Genomic DNA, 16300 nt, shown 5'->3' on the forward strand with positions numbered 1-16300 from the left:
CTACTACATTCCTTGGTCAAGCCCAAAAAAGCACAGGGTGTTCTCGGACGTATCTTTTTTAGCACTGTAGCGCTTGCGCTTGGCGCACAATTTTTTTAAAAAAGCTTTGGTATGCTTTCAAAATTTGATAACACCTTTGTGTGTAGCTATGTACATGTGCATTGGTAAATCCACGTACTGTAAAATTTATTAGAGCAGACTAAATTTTTACGACAAATATGAAGCACTTTCGATTTTCTATTGCCAAAAATTTCATTTACCATTCAGAGCTTACAATATGAAATTTAATCCTGACTGATTTGAGTTTAGTAGATCGAACTTAACACCAACAATAATGTTAGCCTAGAGATCTGCGAAGGTAACTCTTGCCAATAAGCGCTACTTTGGGCGCAGAAACTAGAACAATATTGAAAAGCAATGACATTTGTACGAGCGGCCTAGTTATACGCATTAATATACAACTAGGAGTGTCAGTTACTCCGTTACTCTAGTTTTTTAAAGTCCTTCGGAGAGGTTTTCTAACTAAGCACTTCATCTAACTTAATTAGTAGCAGTGATAACTGTGATAATTTCGATAGCTTAAAAATATCAAAAACGTATCCTCTTCTTCATATACATAATCACCTAGATGAGGTGAGGTGTGACAATATGTTATGTGATGTGATGTTAGGTAATGCAATGCGATGTGATATGATTTTCTATGATCTGATAGGATGTGATGTAATAGGATGTCATGTGCTATCTTATCATTTGATTTCTTGTCATATGATGCCATATCAAGTAATGTCATATCATGTGCTGCCACGTCATGTGATAACATATCATGTGATGTCATCTTATGTGGTACCATAACATATCATAGTACCTCGATGCGGGTACTTAAGCGAACATAATTATTGATATACATAGTTACAACTTCTTTTAACTTACACAAACGAGCCGTTAAGTGCACAAACTGATTAACACCATGACCAAAAAGCTGGGAGATGCGATCAAATAATGTACATTATTTTTAAAAAATCCATTGATATTATAAAATCAAATAAATAATGTTGTTATAGATATTATGTACTATTGTATGTTTTACAAAGTTTTTATAAACGTGATAAGTTGTGACTATACCTAGTGCTATGACACTTAAATTTAAGATTTTTCAGAAAGTGGAATTAATCGATGTGTTCACTGAACGGCTCAAGTAAATCCCTGAATAAAACATGAACATTTAATGAAGTATACGCATTAAAAAAAAAGATCTGTAGCATTATTTAAACACATATACAAATAAAGAAAAACTTTATTAAAAAATAGATAAAGCAATGTTTTCTAATTTTTACAATAATTCAATCCTTTAAAAAGTCATTGATTATACATATTTATACACGCATACAGTTTGGACCAAATTATTTAAATTTTTAAAATTTTTCAATTAAAATACAGTTCATTCCCTAACAAATACCATATAAACCTAAGCTTAAAATTGTGTAGAACCCTGAAAGTTCATAAAATTTTTATCAAAATTTCAAAATTTCAATTTCCATCCGATTTTAATGTAACAAGTTGCAAGTGGCAAAAAATTATCGTTGTTTTTTTGTTGTTGTTTCTAAAAAATCAACGGTAATTTTGAGGTACTTGATACGTGCACGTTGTTACACTGACGCGCACAGTGTGCCCTTTTTCAATTTTAGCTTGCCAAAAGTCGTAACTATTAAATGGATGCACCTATGATATTGATGTTACGTCAATACGGTGTTACTTCAAGAAAAAAGTCGGATAAATCCACACTTTGCGACAACCAGTTGGAGTGCAGCTGCAGAAAAGGGGACTTCATACGAAAGCAGCAGCCTTATTTTAAAGGAAATTGACTACAGATCTTACCGATAAACTCTTTTAATCTTTCATGGTCAATGTCTCATCCCACCTTATCCAAAATATATCTCATTACATCTCCCTCTCTCATCTTTTTTGCCTTTAAGCCACTCGTCAAAAAGTGCGCTTCGGATAACTGCCATGTTTATTAATGAAAATCAAAAATGTATGCAGATTTTTGCAAAAAGTACTTACGAAATCTAAAAGTAGAAATATTCCTTATTGGTTTGCAGCATATAAACACGAGTATAGATGAAGTTAGATTCGAAAGAGCTACTCCAGTAAACATCCTAATGTTTTCACAATTACTTACTTTTTGGAATATTTTTTGTTTAAATATAACGAAAGTAATCAATCTTCAATACAGCTTGGAAACTTAGTAACGAAGTCGGAAAACATTGAAACTAAACCACACATAAATAATTATTTTAAAATAGCTTCGCAAAAAAAGTACTGCTACTTAAAATTATGCGAAAAACTTCACGCTAAAAAATTAATATTTTTACTCGTCACAATGAGCAACGTTTGACACTGATTATTTTTGTTGTTGTTGTTTTTTCTTACGAATTTATTAGATTGACTTAGTAGCCGAATATTTGTCACGATGTCCAAAAATGTTGGTTCGTAAGCGGGTTGGGTACTTTTAATAGGGTGGGTACTTAAGCGGGTGGGTAAAATAACTAAAAGTGTCCTTCAAGGAGACCTTTATTAAGATCTTTTGATCTACTATTTAGATGTTTTTTTTTTTATATGAAGTGCTCAGACTTTGTCAAAAAATTTAACTTTACTCCAGAAACGTAGCGCACGCCTCTTCTATCTGCCTTCAGAGGCAGATCATTGTTCTAATACCACATATACCAAATACTTCGAAGTTCTTAGAAGCCTTAAATAAAGAAGAAGAATTATAAAGAAGTGCTCTTCGTTTTGCCGACCGGGTATAAAACATTCCTAAGTGTATGCAAATATGAATCCACTGGGCGAAACATTGCCTCGAATCCATTGCACAGAGCATTTTATAAGCGCATATGCAACACTGCAGAGAGTAAAAAATGTAACTGGCTGCGAAAAAATTGCATATACATAGGTACATGTAGTTATCAAAAAAAAAGGATTCCAATTGTTTTGTGAATTTGTGTACACGCACTTTTGGTACAAGTCTTTTAAAAAATGGAAAGCGTAAACAAAAAAAGTGACGTTTATTCAAAACTAGCCACGAACGATTGTGTATTTAAAAAACTTGTATTCGGTCGGCCTTCTTTATGTTTATTTAAAAATACAGTCTTACTTAAATATGACACATATAAATGTGAATACGTAAATTCGGGTAGATTAAAAATCATCTACCAAAAGAGTCGCTGCAAACGAAGTAGATAACTTTAGAGCTCCAAAAAAATTCTCGTACACATATATGTATGCATGTATATGTGTAAATATGTATACAAAAATCAAATATTTATATACCATGCCAGAAGCCATTTTGTCAAGGCTTTCCCTACATAACGAATAACACACAGAGCGCTTCCAGTATTTCTTCTCGAGAAATGAGTAGGCAACGTGTTAAGTAAATAAAGTGGCATAAGTCACGCATGTTTTAAAATAACGATTGTAACAAATTTGATTTAAATAGATATTTGAAAACACATTTTTTTACATGTTTGGTACTATTTGTTAGCTTTCAGGAGTACCTTTAGACCATTTTTCTTTCTTCATTTTTCTTTTTGGTTTTTCTTAATTACGCAAAAGCATCTGTAATGTCCAGAGGAAAATCGTATCCGAATGAAAAAGTTACGCATAAAAAATAAGTCTTTCTATGAACTGTTCTCCGGCAATCGGAAAAGCACGGCCTTGAAATTGTTCCCGTTTCATATAAAAAAATGGTTAAGGAAATCTACATTCAAGAAAAGGATTTCCGTAATAGCTTTTTGATCCTAATTTTTTCTACTTGGATGTGAATTTTAAATCTACTACGTAGCAACCCAGTCGGAAAATTAGTAATACATTACATGCGTGATAAATAATAAAATGTATTTCTTAAGCGTTCTCGATAATATTACTGCTAACAATGTAATCAAAATTCTAATGTATTCAAAAAGTTCCAAAATTTTCATATTAAAACACATTCATTACATTTTCCCACTGGGAATATCTATGCACAAACACATTTAGTTTTATAACAATTTCATTCGACAGAGACATACAGCTACTGCTGGTGCTGTGGACAGTGTTGCAACTTGAAGTGCGTTTTTTCAGAAAGCTACCAAAGCGGTTATCAGCATACCAAATAGTTTAAGGCATTATAATCTAAAAATTGTACCTTAGGCAGCTGCTGAGCTCAACAAGGGAGCAATCATGTTAGCACTAAACAGATTTCCCTTTATAGGTAACTGTAGGCAAACCATATGATAAAGCAAATCAAAATGTATGTCCGCAGGTATCAGATGCTGCTCATAGAATGTGTCGATAAATTATGATGTCAAAACCACAGTCTTGAAAAAACAGAGCTGCTCATTAGGACACCGAGTGTTGGTGCATTCTGGGCTACAGAAGCTCCTTTGACCAAACGCGGACAACTACTGCCCAGCAGCAGCCTACATGTTGTCTGTTAGGGAAATTTTCATACAGAATCCTGCTCTACCAACTTCGAGCCTACCGTGAATGTATTTGCTGAGCCGCTCTTACTATTCAAGCCTTTAGAGGACTGTGTGGAGGGAAGAATCAACTATGGGTCAGCTGCGTTGCACAACGGTTCGTTTCTTTAGTTATGAAGTTAATATTTCCAAAGATTTCCAAGTCATGACACTTCAGGTTGAAGGATAAACCAGTGCTTCTTAGCCTGCGTAAACTCTACGCTCAATGTTTACAGACAGGAGTGATCCGCAAGTTTATACTAATCCCGAAAAGGGCGAAACAAAATTTGTTCTCGACTCTGAGCTTAGTCAGGGCTTTTACTAGCACCACGAGTAGCAGGCCCCGGGATCGCGAGAAATTTTTGTCCTTCAAAATATTTCTTTAAAAGCTTAGTAATTATGTTCAAGGCACACTACATTGATCTTCACTTTAACGCTTTGCTCACAGTCCTACAAGTTATCTGGATATATCACAGTGCGTGGATGCGGGTCAGCCAGTGACTTGGCACCTCCAAAATTATTATGCAGGTGTTATGCTACTTTGAAAGCCTTAAAGAGTTAACTGCCCAAAGTTTGACCTTACATTCGTCATTTTCATTCATCTTCGACCTAAAGAAATCAGTTCGAAGTTGAGGTGGTCGATGTTTTCTGTCTTTTATTTATTCGCAACCAAATCAATTTCAATTGTTACGAAGCGCCGATGCAGCGTGTTATCTGTGTATGTTGATTTTTGGGAAGATTTAAATATGCTAATTTTTTTTTTTAATTAAATTTTGGCTAAATTTAAACCACTCTAGAGTAACCGCACCCCTAAATACATTTAAGTTTCGATGGTACACAATATTTTTATTATTAACCCCAAGACTCTTCAGTGAAATGCTCAGTGGATCTGTAAGAGCGGTTTAGTTAAACAATTTGAATGCTGCAAAATCCTTCTTTTTATGAGTAAAATAAATCAAACGTTACTCCTATCTTTTATATCACTAATCAGGAAGTATGTATGTATATAAATAGTAATTTTAGTCTACCAACCTACCCAAAATAAATTATCCTACTGACTTTGCTGGGAAAACCGTAACAACGGCAACACTGGAAGTGATATATTTTAAACAGGAAATATATACAACTTTGCATACCTTTGCGCGCCTTTCACCATTTTAACATCTCGAACAATTGTTGCTTTGTGTAAAAGCTTATAGTATGCAAAAATATTAAATTTCACACTTCGGCAGATGATGATCAATGCCCAACCCGCTCGATGCGGATGGAAAAATGAAATGTTTTTTTTTGTTGGAATAACTTTTTAAGTTTAACACTCTCTTTTCAGTGAATATTATTTTCCACAGAAACTATTAAATTTTTCATGCACCGGTTTTTCACACACACCAAGAAATACATATGTATATACAAATGCATAAATTTTACATTTATATTGTGGGTATTTCCTTGGCGATTCCAATGTGAGGTAAAAACAAGCAAGCCGAAGCCGATCAATCCCACAATTTACATGTGTATGCTGGTGCTTATGTATGCATGCAAACATCGATAAAAAAATGCAGTATCTTCTTCATCAAATGTGTTCGTATGTAGTATTTTCAAACTTTTTTCTTAGTAAAATATGTACGTACTTATATATGTAAGAACAATTTCCTTTTGATATTCAGTTTCTTACCTTTACCCATATTTATTTGGTATTTTCTCTCATCTCTTACAGTTGCGCCTCTTGCCATTCATCTTGTGACACTTGCAATGGTTCCGCCGAATCGCAATGCATCACTTGCCGTTCTGGGCGCTTTGCTTTCGATGGCAAATGCTTAAACAATTGCCCGGACGGTTACTATGCGGACAAGAAGCGCCAGGAATGTGTTACTTGCCCCACTGGTTGTGCAACATGTAGCAGCAATGGCTTTTGCCTCACATGCCATGAAAATTGGACACGCAACAAGAAAGGCAAATGCATTATATCTGGCAGTGAAAATTGTGATGAATGTAAGTACTTATATACTTACCAATGAAATGGTCAGAGAATTAAAGAAATCTGTACATATACATACATACATACATATGTACATGGACATGGATGAATATTTTTACCCTGGTGATGGACTTTGTTAGTCGAAATTAATAATATAATTATTTTAAATAATAAGGTGGGTCTCCCTCCGATTTTGACCCATATGGTTTATATTCATCAGTCAAAATATACGTTACTTGTCCGCATCTTTTACACATTGAACTCTATGGGCTGGTTTCTCCAACTCAACTTAACTTAGTTTAGCCACTTTTCGGACTTAAGTCAAAAGTTAGCCTACGATTTACACAGCTTTTTCTTGACTAAGTCAAGAAATTTGGCTTAACTAAGTTAAGTTGTGTTGGAGAAACCAGCCCTATGACTCTAATTAGAATCGTTGTGATAGATGTAAGTAGGAAGAGCGATGTTTTACTCTCCGAACTTTTAATAATTTTTAAATTATTTAATTGGATAAAACATACAACTAAAAAATAGCTTTTAAGATCTTGTCTACAATTGCATAATAAGATGCGATGTTGCCATAAGTAAGGTGCTTACACCACCAAGCCCAAAATCAGCTGTCCAAAAGCCAAAGAGCCATTTAGAGTTTTACGAGTTAATTTATACTCCAACATGAAAAAAAAATATTAAAAATTTAAGCGCATCTCTGAGCCGCACTTTACTATCCCCCCTTAAAATATTTTTGAGCAACGAATGTCTGTGTTACGAGGGAAAAAATCACAATCTCCCGACGCCATTAATAACTTGGCAAGTGAGAAAAATGTGTGGCATGTAGGGAATGTGGCACCACACAACACAGAGCGGGCGGGCATTCGAAACAAAAAGAAAGGAGTATAGCGTGAAAAAAAAACAACTCGGGCGAAGCAACAACTTTGATATAAAATGCAACAGCGACAACAACAAACGCACACCCTTCGCCACATCAGCAACGCAAACAAGTCAATTTGTGCGATGTTACGTATACGCCATGCACCAGCGTATCATCAGCCAAGTGCTGGCTGTGAATGAATGCATGTTGCATGAGATTTCGTTGCATCCTTGCATGACGCGTGTAACTGTTGATGACAACATTTCTGATGAGTTTTTCAGAGGGCGTTGAGGGCCGACCGACCGATTAAGGAAGATAGAAAAGGCCAAGTGTAACAAAGAATATGCCTACGCGGCGGGGAATGGGTAAGCGGGTGCGTGCATAAAGTGTAAAATTGTATTTTGTACGGTCTATAAGATTGACTAAGAAATTTTTTAAAGTGAACTTTAAAGTAGAAAATATTAGCATACTCGCTTTGTGCTAAAAGCAAACCCAAGGTAATGAAAGAATTAATCAAACCCAATTGGCTACTTGCTGCAGCAAAAATGCCTTGCTGGTTGAAATGAATTCGCACTTACATAACTCGCACGCATTGCAATTCGACTGCCACGAAATGTGCATCCGCTTGCCTTTCAGCCTGATTGCGGGTGTTGAACGCATGGCAATGCACCTTTCAACAGTGCATCGCCCGCCAACATAATGCAAGTGACAGTTCCATTTGCATGCCAAACGAACAAATAAGCGAAGTGGAGGCAGACGGTCAGGCAGCAGGTCAGCCAGCTAGTTTAGCAGCTGTTAAATAGGTTGGCGCAAACGTAACTGAGTGGGCTTTGGAGACATTTTTCTACCTTTTGCTTCCATTTGAGCAGTAGCCGAGCTGGGCTGGATATTTTAATGGCCAGCGTAGCGACATAAAGCAAAGTAAAAAGGTCATTTTCCAGCCATTTGGCAAGCTGATTGTGATGTTTTCGTATTCGCAACACGTTGCGTGGCATAGTCGCCATCGCCTCAACTTAATGACACATGGACAGGTGGACGGGCAGAAAAACATCAAACAAGTGGCAACAGACGGCAAAGAGTTGACAAAGACAGCAAGGCTAAGTTGACTGATCACAGCAAGTAGCCGGTCGTGGAGCTGGTGGAAATGCAGGCTTTCGGTATTATGCCGAGCGGATCGAGTTTTTCAAATTACTATATGTGAGAGTGTTTACACGTATGGTAGGCTTTTTCAGAAACATTGCAGAGCTGAAAACAAAACATTATTTGATTTCAAATATTCACATAAAAAGGCTTCTAACGCCGTTTTTGAAACAGAACTACCTGACATGGACGACCAGACAGAGCTTCATCTCCTCGAATCACCATAGCTGAACTTCGCTCTAGCTACTGTAGTAGTCGGTTAAACTCCCATCTAAGTAGGATAATTGCAGACGTGTCCAATAAGTGCCCTGCACGCAGAGAGTCTCCCGACGAGGCGATAGTTCTTTTCGTATGCCCCTTAAACCCCAATCAACTAAAGCCCTCTACTTATAGACCAACCCAGTTGGGGTCACACACTTCCTAAATATCCCGCTATTTGAGCCTCACGACCACGACTGAGGGACAAGCTGATCTTGGTAGGGCTAAGTAGCCACTACAGCATCAATAACGACACATGCATTGCTGAGGCAACAACAAGAGGCTCCATGAACTAAATATTTATTTACGAATTAATTGCTCTTTAGATTGACATATAAATTATACAAATTTACCAGCAATTCATTAATGCAACAAATCTTTGTTATTTTTATATTTAATAAACACTGTAACACTTTTGGTATACCCAATGGCTTTGCTTGGGTAGTCCCAAGTATGCAATACATTTGGTTAAGCGCATTTCAAGTCACCGATAGTCGGAAGGTTAATAGGTTACCGCTTTCTAGAAATCCGGGTACGAATTTTGTTCATCTAGCTTGCTCCACACGACACACTGTGGCCCGACCCGGTGGAACCTAGGTAGGTTCCATTTCTGGCCAAAGCAACCTGCACAAAAGCACACCCTGTAAATATCCGCTTGAAGCAAAAATTTACTTAGGCTGTAAAGTTTTATTTGCGTTAGTTGTAGACGAGGAGATCAGATCGAATCGAAATTTCCCTGTAATTTCCACGCTCTAGTACACATTTCTTCACAAATTCCACGTCCTAAGGCAGATTTCCAACACTATGTTAATTTTTGTTTTGATTATTTATAAACGTGATGTCTCGAGAAATATTAAACGAATTTTTAACTTCCTTACAAAAACGTCCAATTAATATAATATGCAACCCGCCCTCCTTATCCATGCGTATGTTTATTCCTGGTTGCCATTAAATTGCCTTGTTAACATAAAAAAAATTCAGCCAACTGCCATTTACTCTACAACGATTTGGATCTGCGTCCATCATCTTTGCACTGCATACAAAGCGAAATTAAAAACACGTTAAATTTGAGAAGAGTCCTGTGATTTAAATGAGTTACATTACTACATACATACACACACATATGTACCTCATCATACAAACGAGGCGTATGACCACCGAACCACGAGGCGTGGGAGGACAGCCGCATCTACAGCCATAAGATAGCCATGTCATTCCAAGTCCGGCTGACTGCTGAGCCAATTCGCCGCAATACCATCCAACTCGATTCATTTGGCTTCGGTTACGACGCCTTTATGATTGCCATAAAATTGCGTGAAACAGCAAACAAGCAAGCGAGCCCATAAACAACAATGAGTAGACTTTAGGCAAACGAGTACAGTCGGCTCCTTGCCTGTATATTTCGTTTGCATGTATTGTTTTTGCTGTGCTGCCAATTCATTTCATTCGTCAAATTACACTTTCCATTCTCATTTGCAATTTCACTTGGCAATTTCATTTGCATTATCAGTTTCATAGTGCAAATTTTTTTTTGTTGGTTTCCTTTTTTGTTGAATTTTACGTTTCTGATTTAACAGAGATCTACTGATGTGGGTGTATATGTGTTCGTGTGTGTTTTGTTATTTAACCTACTACATCTCACCTCTTCGGTTTCTTTCCGCCATTTCATCTCACTTTACTTTAAGTAATTGCAATTTCATCTCATTTGTTGGTAGCATTACATGCATTCAGCAAAGTACTGGAAGAGAGGTACCGTTGCTATGAAGGGTTATGCATATATGTATATTAATTACATTTTGTGCCGAAGGAATTGCAGTCCTCCCATATTTAAATACAAATGAAAACAAGTCAATTAATGAAGACTGTTACGCAACATTTAATGTTAAATAAATACCATCATATATTACACATGTATATGTGCATGTATTTTTATATTTCCATTTGACCCAGGCAGAAAAATTATGATTTTCGAAAATTCCCAATTATTAGCAGTCTAAGAATATCCAATATAAATTACCTAATTCATACAATTCAAGTGGAATTTGAATTTTCAAACATGTGGAAACATATGTAGCTTAGAAATAAAGACTTTTCAAGACTCTTTTGATTAAGAACTTATTTAACTTATAATATAATTATATTTGAATTTAGTTTTAAAACAGGTGGTAACCTTCTTCAAATACCTCAGAAGATTCTACATGTTCAAGCTGAACATTTTTAAACACTCTTACGTACGACACTTTAATTTGAGTATAACTAATTTAAATTCGACTTTTAAAACAGGTAGTAACCCTCTCCAATTTATTTTCCTACTAAAACCATATTAAACCCATTTGTTACGATACCCATATTGTGAGAAATATTCCAATTATCCAATTCCCTTAATTCAATTAGAATTGGATTTTTCAAACACGTGGCAACCGTCCTTCATGTAGTTTAGAACTAGAACGCCTTTCAAAAATATTTCGAATTAAATTTGAATTTTCAAACAGATGGCAACCCCTTTCAAAATATTTTCAAACTAAAACTTTTTTAAGCTTCTTCACAACCACTTTTTCATTCAATTCAAGTTGAATTTGATTTTTTAAACAGGTGGCAGCCCTCCTCCTTTAGTGTAGAATTTATTTCATATATCTCCATACCAAGTTCCAGTACTCTATCACAAATATTTCTTGCGATATGCAGTATAAAAAATTCCGTTTGTGTGGGAGGTGCCACGCCCCCTTGTACAATAGAGATTAAATCTATCCTATATTTTACAAGTTTTCATGATGGTCGGTTGAGTAGTTAAAGCGTGAAAGCGTAACAAATAAACAGACTCACTTTCGGATTTATAATATTATATATACATATATGTATACATATATACTAGCTTTTGCCCGCAGCTTCGTCTGCGTGATGTTTCGTTTAAAGTAAATAATTTTAAATGTAACAAAGAAGGAAACAAATCCTTTCACCAGATAAATGTAACAACTTTTGCTAATAAAAGTTAAGCAATTAAAATTAATCACATGTACTGCGATACAATACGTAAACTACGTATTAATCATCAATATGACTGACACCCCAACCTTTAATTCCAGTTTGCGTGACGGCAGCTCTGACCATTCTTAAGAACTGAGATACTCTATAGGATATGTTTTTGCATCTTCATTTGCCATCACTGTATCAACAGACATGTATGTATGTGGTCGCCTTACCAGGCATTTTGCCATGCGGCCCTAACCGATCTCAAGGAGGTCTTGAGCAAAGAGTTCGGACCCTCTATCACTGGATGTTAGTTGTGAGGTTCAATATTTCGATCTTTGCCGAAAATGGCGAAACTTTGATGCTCGCACTTATCTCCCCTACCGCAGTGTCACGCTCGATGACAGGAAGCGTCTGCCGAAAATCTCCTGCAAAAACGTATCGATAACAAAATCGATAAATATATAAATAACAAAATCGATGTAAATATCGATAACAAAATCGATAAGTAATCGAAACAGAAGCCGTAACAAAATCGATAAATAACGATAACAAAATCGATAAATAACTGATAACAAAACCGATAAAATATCGATAACAAAATTGATAAAACATCGCTAACAAAATCGATGACAAATTCGGTAAAAATTTCGATAGCAAAATCGATTAGAAAATCGATAAAAATATCGATAACAAAATCGATAAGAATATCGATTACTATATCGATACAAAAATCGATTAGAAATCGACCGATAACAAAATCGATAAATAGTCAATAACAAAATCGATAAAAATATCGATAAAAAAACCGATAAAAAAATATAGGTTACTATATCAGTATGTCCCGAGAATCTCTAAAATCCAAATACAGTTCTCAGATTGAGTCTCTGTGTCTCTATCTATGTCCTTTTCTCTATAATTACCTTTGCTTTAATCTTTCTTCGTCTATCTTCATCTTTACTTTTATCGGTATTCTCATCCTCTTCTTTTTATTTATGTATATTTATATTTGTTTTTACTTTTATGTTTATCATTCTCTTCATCTACATACATATTCCCCTTCACCTTTTCCCTTATATAAGTAAAGTGTTTAAATTTACCTTGGTCTACATTTTTCCTTTGAATTTACGCATCTTTGTTTTGTTTTTATTTTTATTTTGCCTTTGTCCTTTTCTTTATCTATGTACTTACTCACATTTAATTTCATTGTTTTATTAGTCTTTTTCTAAAGGTTATTCTTTAACCTTTTGTTAGCAAGTTTTTGTTAAATTAATACCATGTGCGTACACTCAAGAAGCACTTGTTTCAGCCCCAATCATTTCCGTTGCACCATTTCCGTGTGCAATTTTCGTTTAATTTGCCATTTTACTCCCAATCAACCAACCGCCGCTAAAGAAGTTTCACTAAAAAAAATGAAGGGTTCCGGAACTATACGGGACCTATTTTCATGTTGTACTCAAGTTGAGTAACTCAACCATTCCTAGAACTTACACTAGGTTTCGTTTCGGGTGTATTTCATTTTTTTTGTAGCACAGTGTCATTAATATCTCAATCCCGGGATTGTAAAAATGATATCCCGAAAGTCCCGCGATCGTAAAAATCGATAAAAGTAACATACCGGATAAGTACGTATGTATGAATATCAAAATGAAATATTTGATATTATCCAAAAATATTTTTATCCATGTATGTACTACTTAAGTATATTTATAAATATTAGTGCATATATCAACGAAAACTTACTAACATGGTCACAGTAATTCAATGCTAACTTGTTCTCTGTTCTCTTCTTCTTTCCTCTCTCACAGCTGAATACTATGACAACAATCACTGTCACGCCTGCCATTCCACGTGCGAAACCTGTGATGGACCCACCGAATCGCATTGCCTCTCGTGCCCTCAAAGTCTACTCCTACAATCGCAACGCTGTGTGAGCAGCTGTGATGATGGATTCTACATGGAGGCGGGAATTTGTGCCAAATGTCTTCACACCTGCACACAATGCGTGTCACGAATGAACTGCACTGCCTGCGCCAAAGGATTGCAGCTGCAAAGTGGCGAATGTCGCACAACTTGCGCTGATGGGTAATTACTGGGAGGAGTTGTTGTCGCTCATTTAAGAGTGCCTAGCATTAGATACGTTCGTGGGGGAAGAAACGGTGGGAAGCGGAAAGTGCAAAGGGCGCTACGAATTATAAAATAAGCTTCAGTACTTAGTATGTATACATACATAAATACATAAATTCATTCATACTTAGTTAGCATTTGATATTTAAAAAGTTTGAAAGTGTGTTCAGGGTACTCCCCTGCTAGCTGTTTCTGATACTCTCTGATTTAAAAAAAAGGTTAAATTACCAAATAATAAGAGTGACGATCTTACAATAATTTGCATATATACCCTTAAACATTTTTCATTTTCTACAGTTAAAAGTGCAATTGTAAATGCTTTAGAAGTTGTGTAACATCAACTTCGTTTCAAATTCAAGGACGCTACAAATACAACCAGTTTCACCAAAGCAATTTAAGTGAGAATTCTTTTTGTATTTGAATTTATTGTGAAAATTTACAGAAACAAAGTGAGGGTATATTTGGACTATTGTAAATGATGCAGAAATTGCGCATAGAAACTTTAATATTGCAATTCATTTTCTAGTGATGAACAACGGATTGTCAAACTTTCGCTACTCGATCGCGATGGTCTTTCAGAAAAACTAGCGCTGCCTCCTTTATTGAAGTAGTAAAACAGGCAGTTTACTCGAAATGAAAGTTTATCGATACCTTACACGGCGAGAATTTTTTTCTTAAACTAAAGCAATAACAAGAAAATCGAGACTTGGTTTTGAACTTAGAAAATATATTCTTATTATCAAGAAAATCTAAGAAACTATAATATGAAAATAAACAAGAATATGTAAATTTTTTGATACAGTCTTGATATACACAAAAATAAATCAGAAATCAAGAACAGTTTTCCTTGAAAATTCTTTAATAAATTAGGAAATTTTATTTCATCTTCCGTGAAAGCAATAAGTGCACGTCGTTTTGCTCGCTCTGGGGTGCCATTACAGAGATTCGAGGTTAGAGACCTAGAGAAGGGGATATTTTTTAGTATATTTTTTAATTTTTTTTTTATTTTTTTTTATTTTAGTTTTTGAATTGTATTTTAAAGGGAAAATAATGTATTTCATTTATTTTTTTTATGGTATTTGAGTATTTTGGGTTTTCCATATCGCTACGTAGCTCGGAGTGTAAAGTTGCTAGGTCCATTTTTTTCAATTATAGAGGAGAGGAAAAAACTACGTATAGCCATTTTTTGTAAGTATTTTGCAATTCTTTAAATACAACATTTTGCGTATTTAAAGCAAAGTTAGACTCCATACGTTTAAAAAGAATTCGATATTTATCGAAATATATCGTATTACTTTGATTTTGTCGGATTTTCGGTGCCTCTTTTTGACTTACCAAATTTGCTTTTTATTGAACATAAACGAGAAAAAATAAAACAAGTATCCCATATCAAGATATGAGTTTTCACTCTAAGATAGCAATATGAAACTAATTTTACAATTTGTATTTTATATTTGAATTGAAATAATTGACTTACTTTCATTTAACCACCTCCAAGCGGACTCGAACCTGCGATCTCAGAACCAGTCTTCACGCGATGCCACTGCCGAAATTAGTCAGGAAAGCTATTACCTGCGTTTTAGTGACAATTTAAGAAAGTATTTTCCTGCTTATTTTCAAATTTATCTCTAATGTTTGGTTTTTAAACGACTTCAAAAAAGGAGAAGGTTATCAATTCGTTGGAATATTTTTTTTTCTTTAATGTATGCTTCCGCATAACTTTTGCCCACGTTAGCCGATTTATATACATATATATATATTTTTTTTAGGAAAGGTGTTTTTACCTCAAAGGTGGTCCCATACTAATTTGGTTATTGGCCGATCATTCGATCTTGGAGAAATTAACGATAATCTTAAATTTTTTACATGGGAATTGATGTCGGTTTTGTTTTTTGCTGAAAATTACTTATTGTTTTCAAAGTTTAAGCAAATTAACAAATTGTTTTCTTCATATGAGTAAAGTTATTTTCTTAAATTTAATAAATTTGAGAAAATGCTTGCATATTTATGTTAATATTTGTTTCTAACGGTATTTTTTAATAGGTTTTGTTGTTGTTGGTAAACAATAAAACCGTTTTCTTTTCTTGAGTAAAGTGTTTTTCTTGAGTTCAGGGAAAACTTGACCAAATTTGAATATTTCACGAATTAGATATTTACTGTTTTGCGATCAAGAAAACATTCATCCAATTTTAAGTAAATAACTTTTTTCCGCGTAGTAAAAGTTCATATACAAATAATCTTGGTTATAGAACAAAAAAATGCTCACTCAATATTTCTTGTTTTTTTTTTTTAATCAGGCATATACTTGAAACACATTGAAAACGACAGGCTATGGACCACAAATAGGGATAGGACGATACTACTCACAAGTACGATACTATCGATACTTTTTGTTCCTATCCGAGTATTTTTGGTATCGATGATTTTAACGAAATACTCGAGTAAAACTATCGATTCTTTACCTCGATACCCCAA

The 16300-nt window shown here is 34.9% G+C and overlaps 1 protein-coding gene across 6 annotated transcripts in view; it reads left to right on the top strand.

Annotated features, from left to right (window-relative positions):
* LOC118733783 (furin-like protease 2) overlaps positions 1–16300 on the top strand; it is a 742634-nt gene that overhangs the window by 634793 nt on the left and 91541 nt on the right. For all 6 annotated transcript variants that reach the window (XM_036463341.1, XM_036463345.1, XM_036463343.1 and 3 more), the window contains 2 exons: positions 6208–6482; positions 13507–13783. In XM_036463341.1, coding sequence (XP_036319234.1) covers positions 6208–6482; positions 13507–13783 — 552 coding nt within the window. The remainder of the gene's footprint in view (positions 1–6207; positions 6483–13506; positions 13784–16300) is intronic.

Source organism: Rhagoletis pomonella, unplaced genomic scaffold (assembly GCF_013731165.1).
Source record: "Rhagoletis pomonella isolate Grant_MI unplaced genomic scaffold, Rhpom_1.0 Rhpom_scaffold_00002, whole genome shotgun sequence".
Lineage (NCBI taxonomy): Eukaryota > Metazoa > Arthropoda > Insecta > Diptera > Tephritidae > Rhagoletis > Rhagoletis pomonella.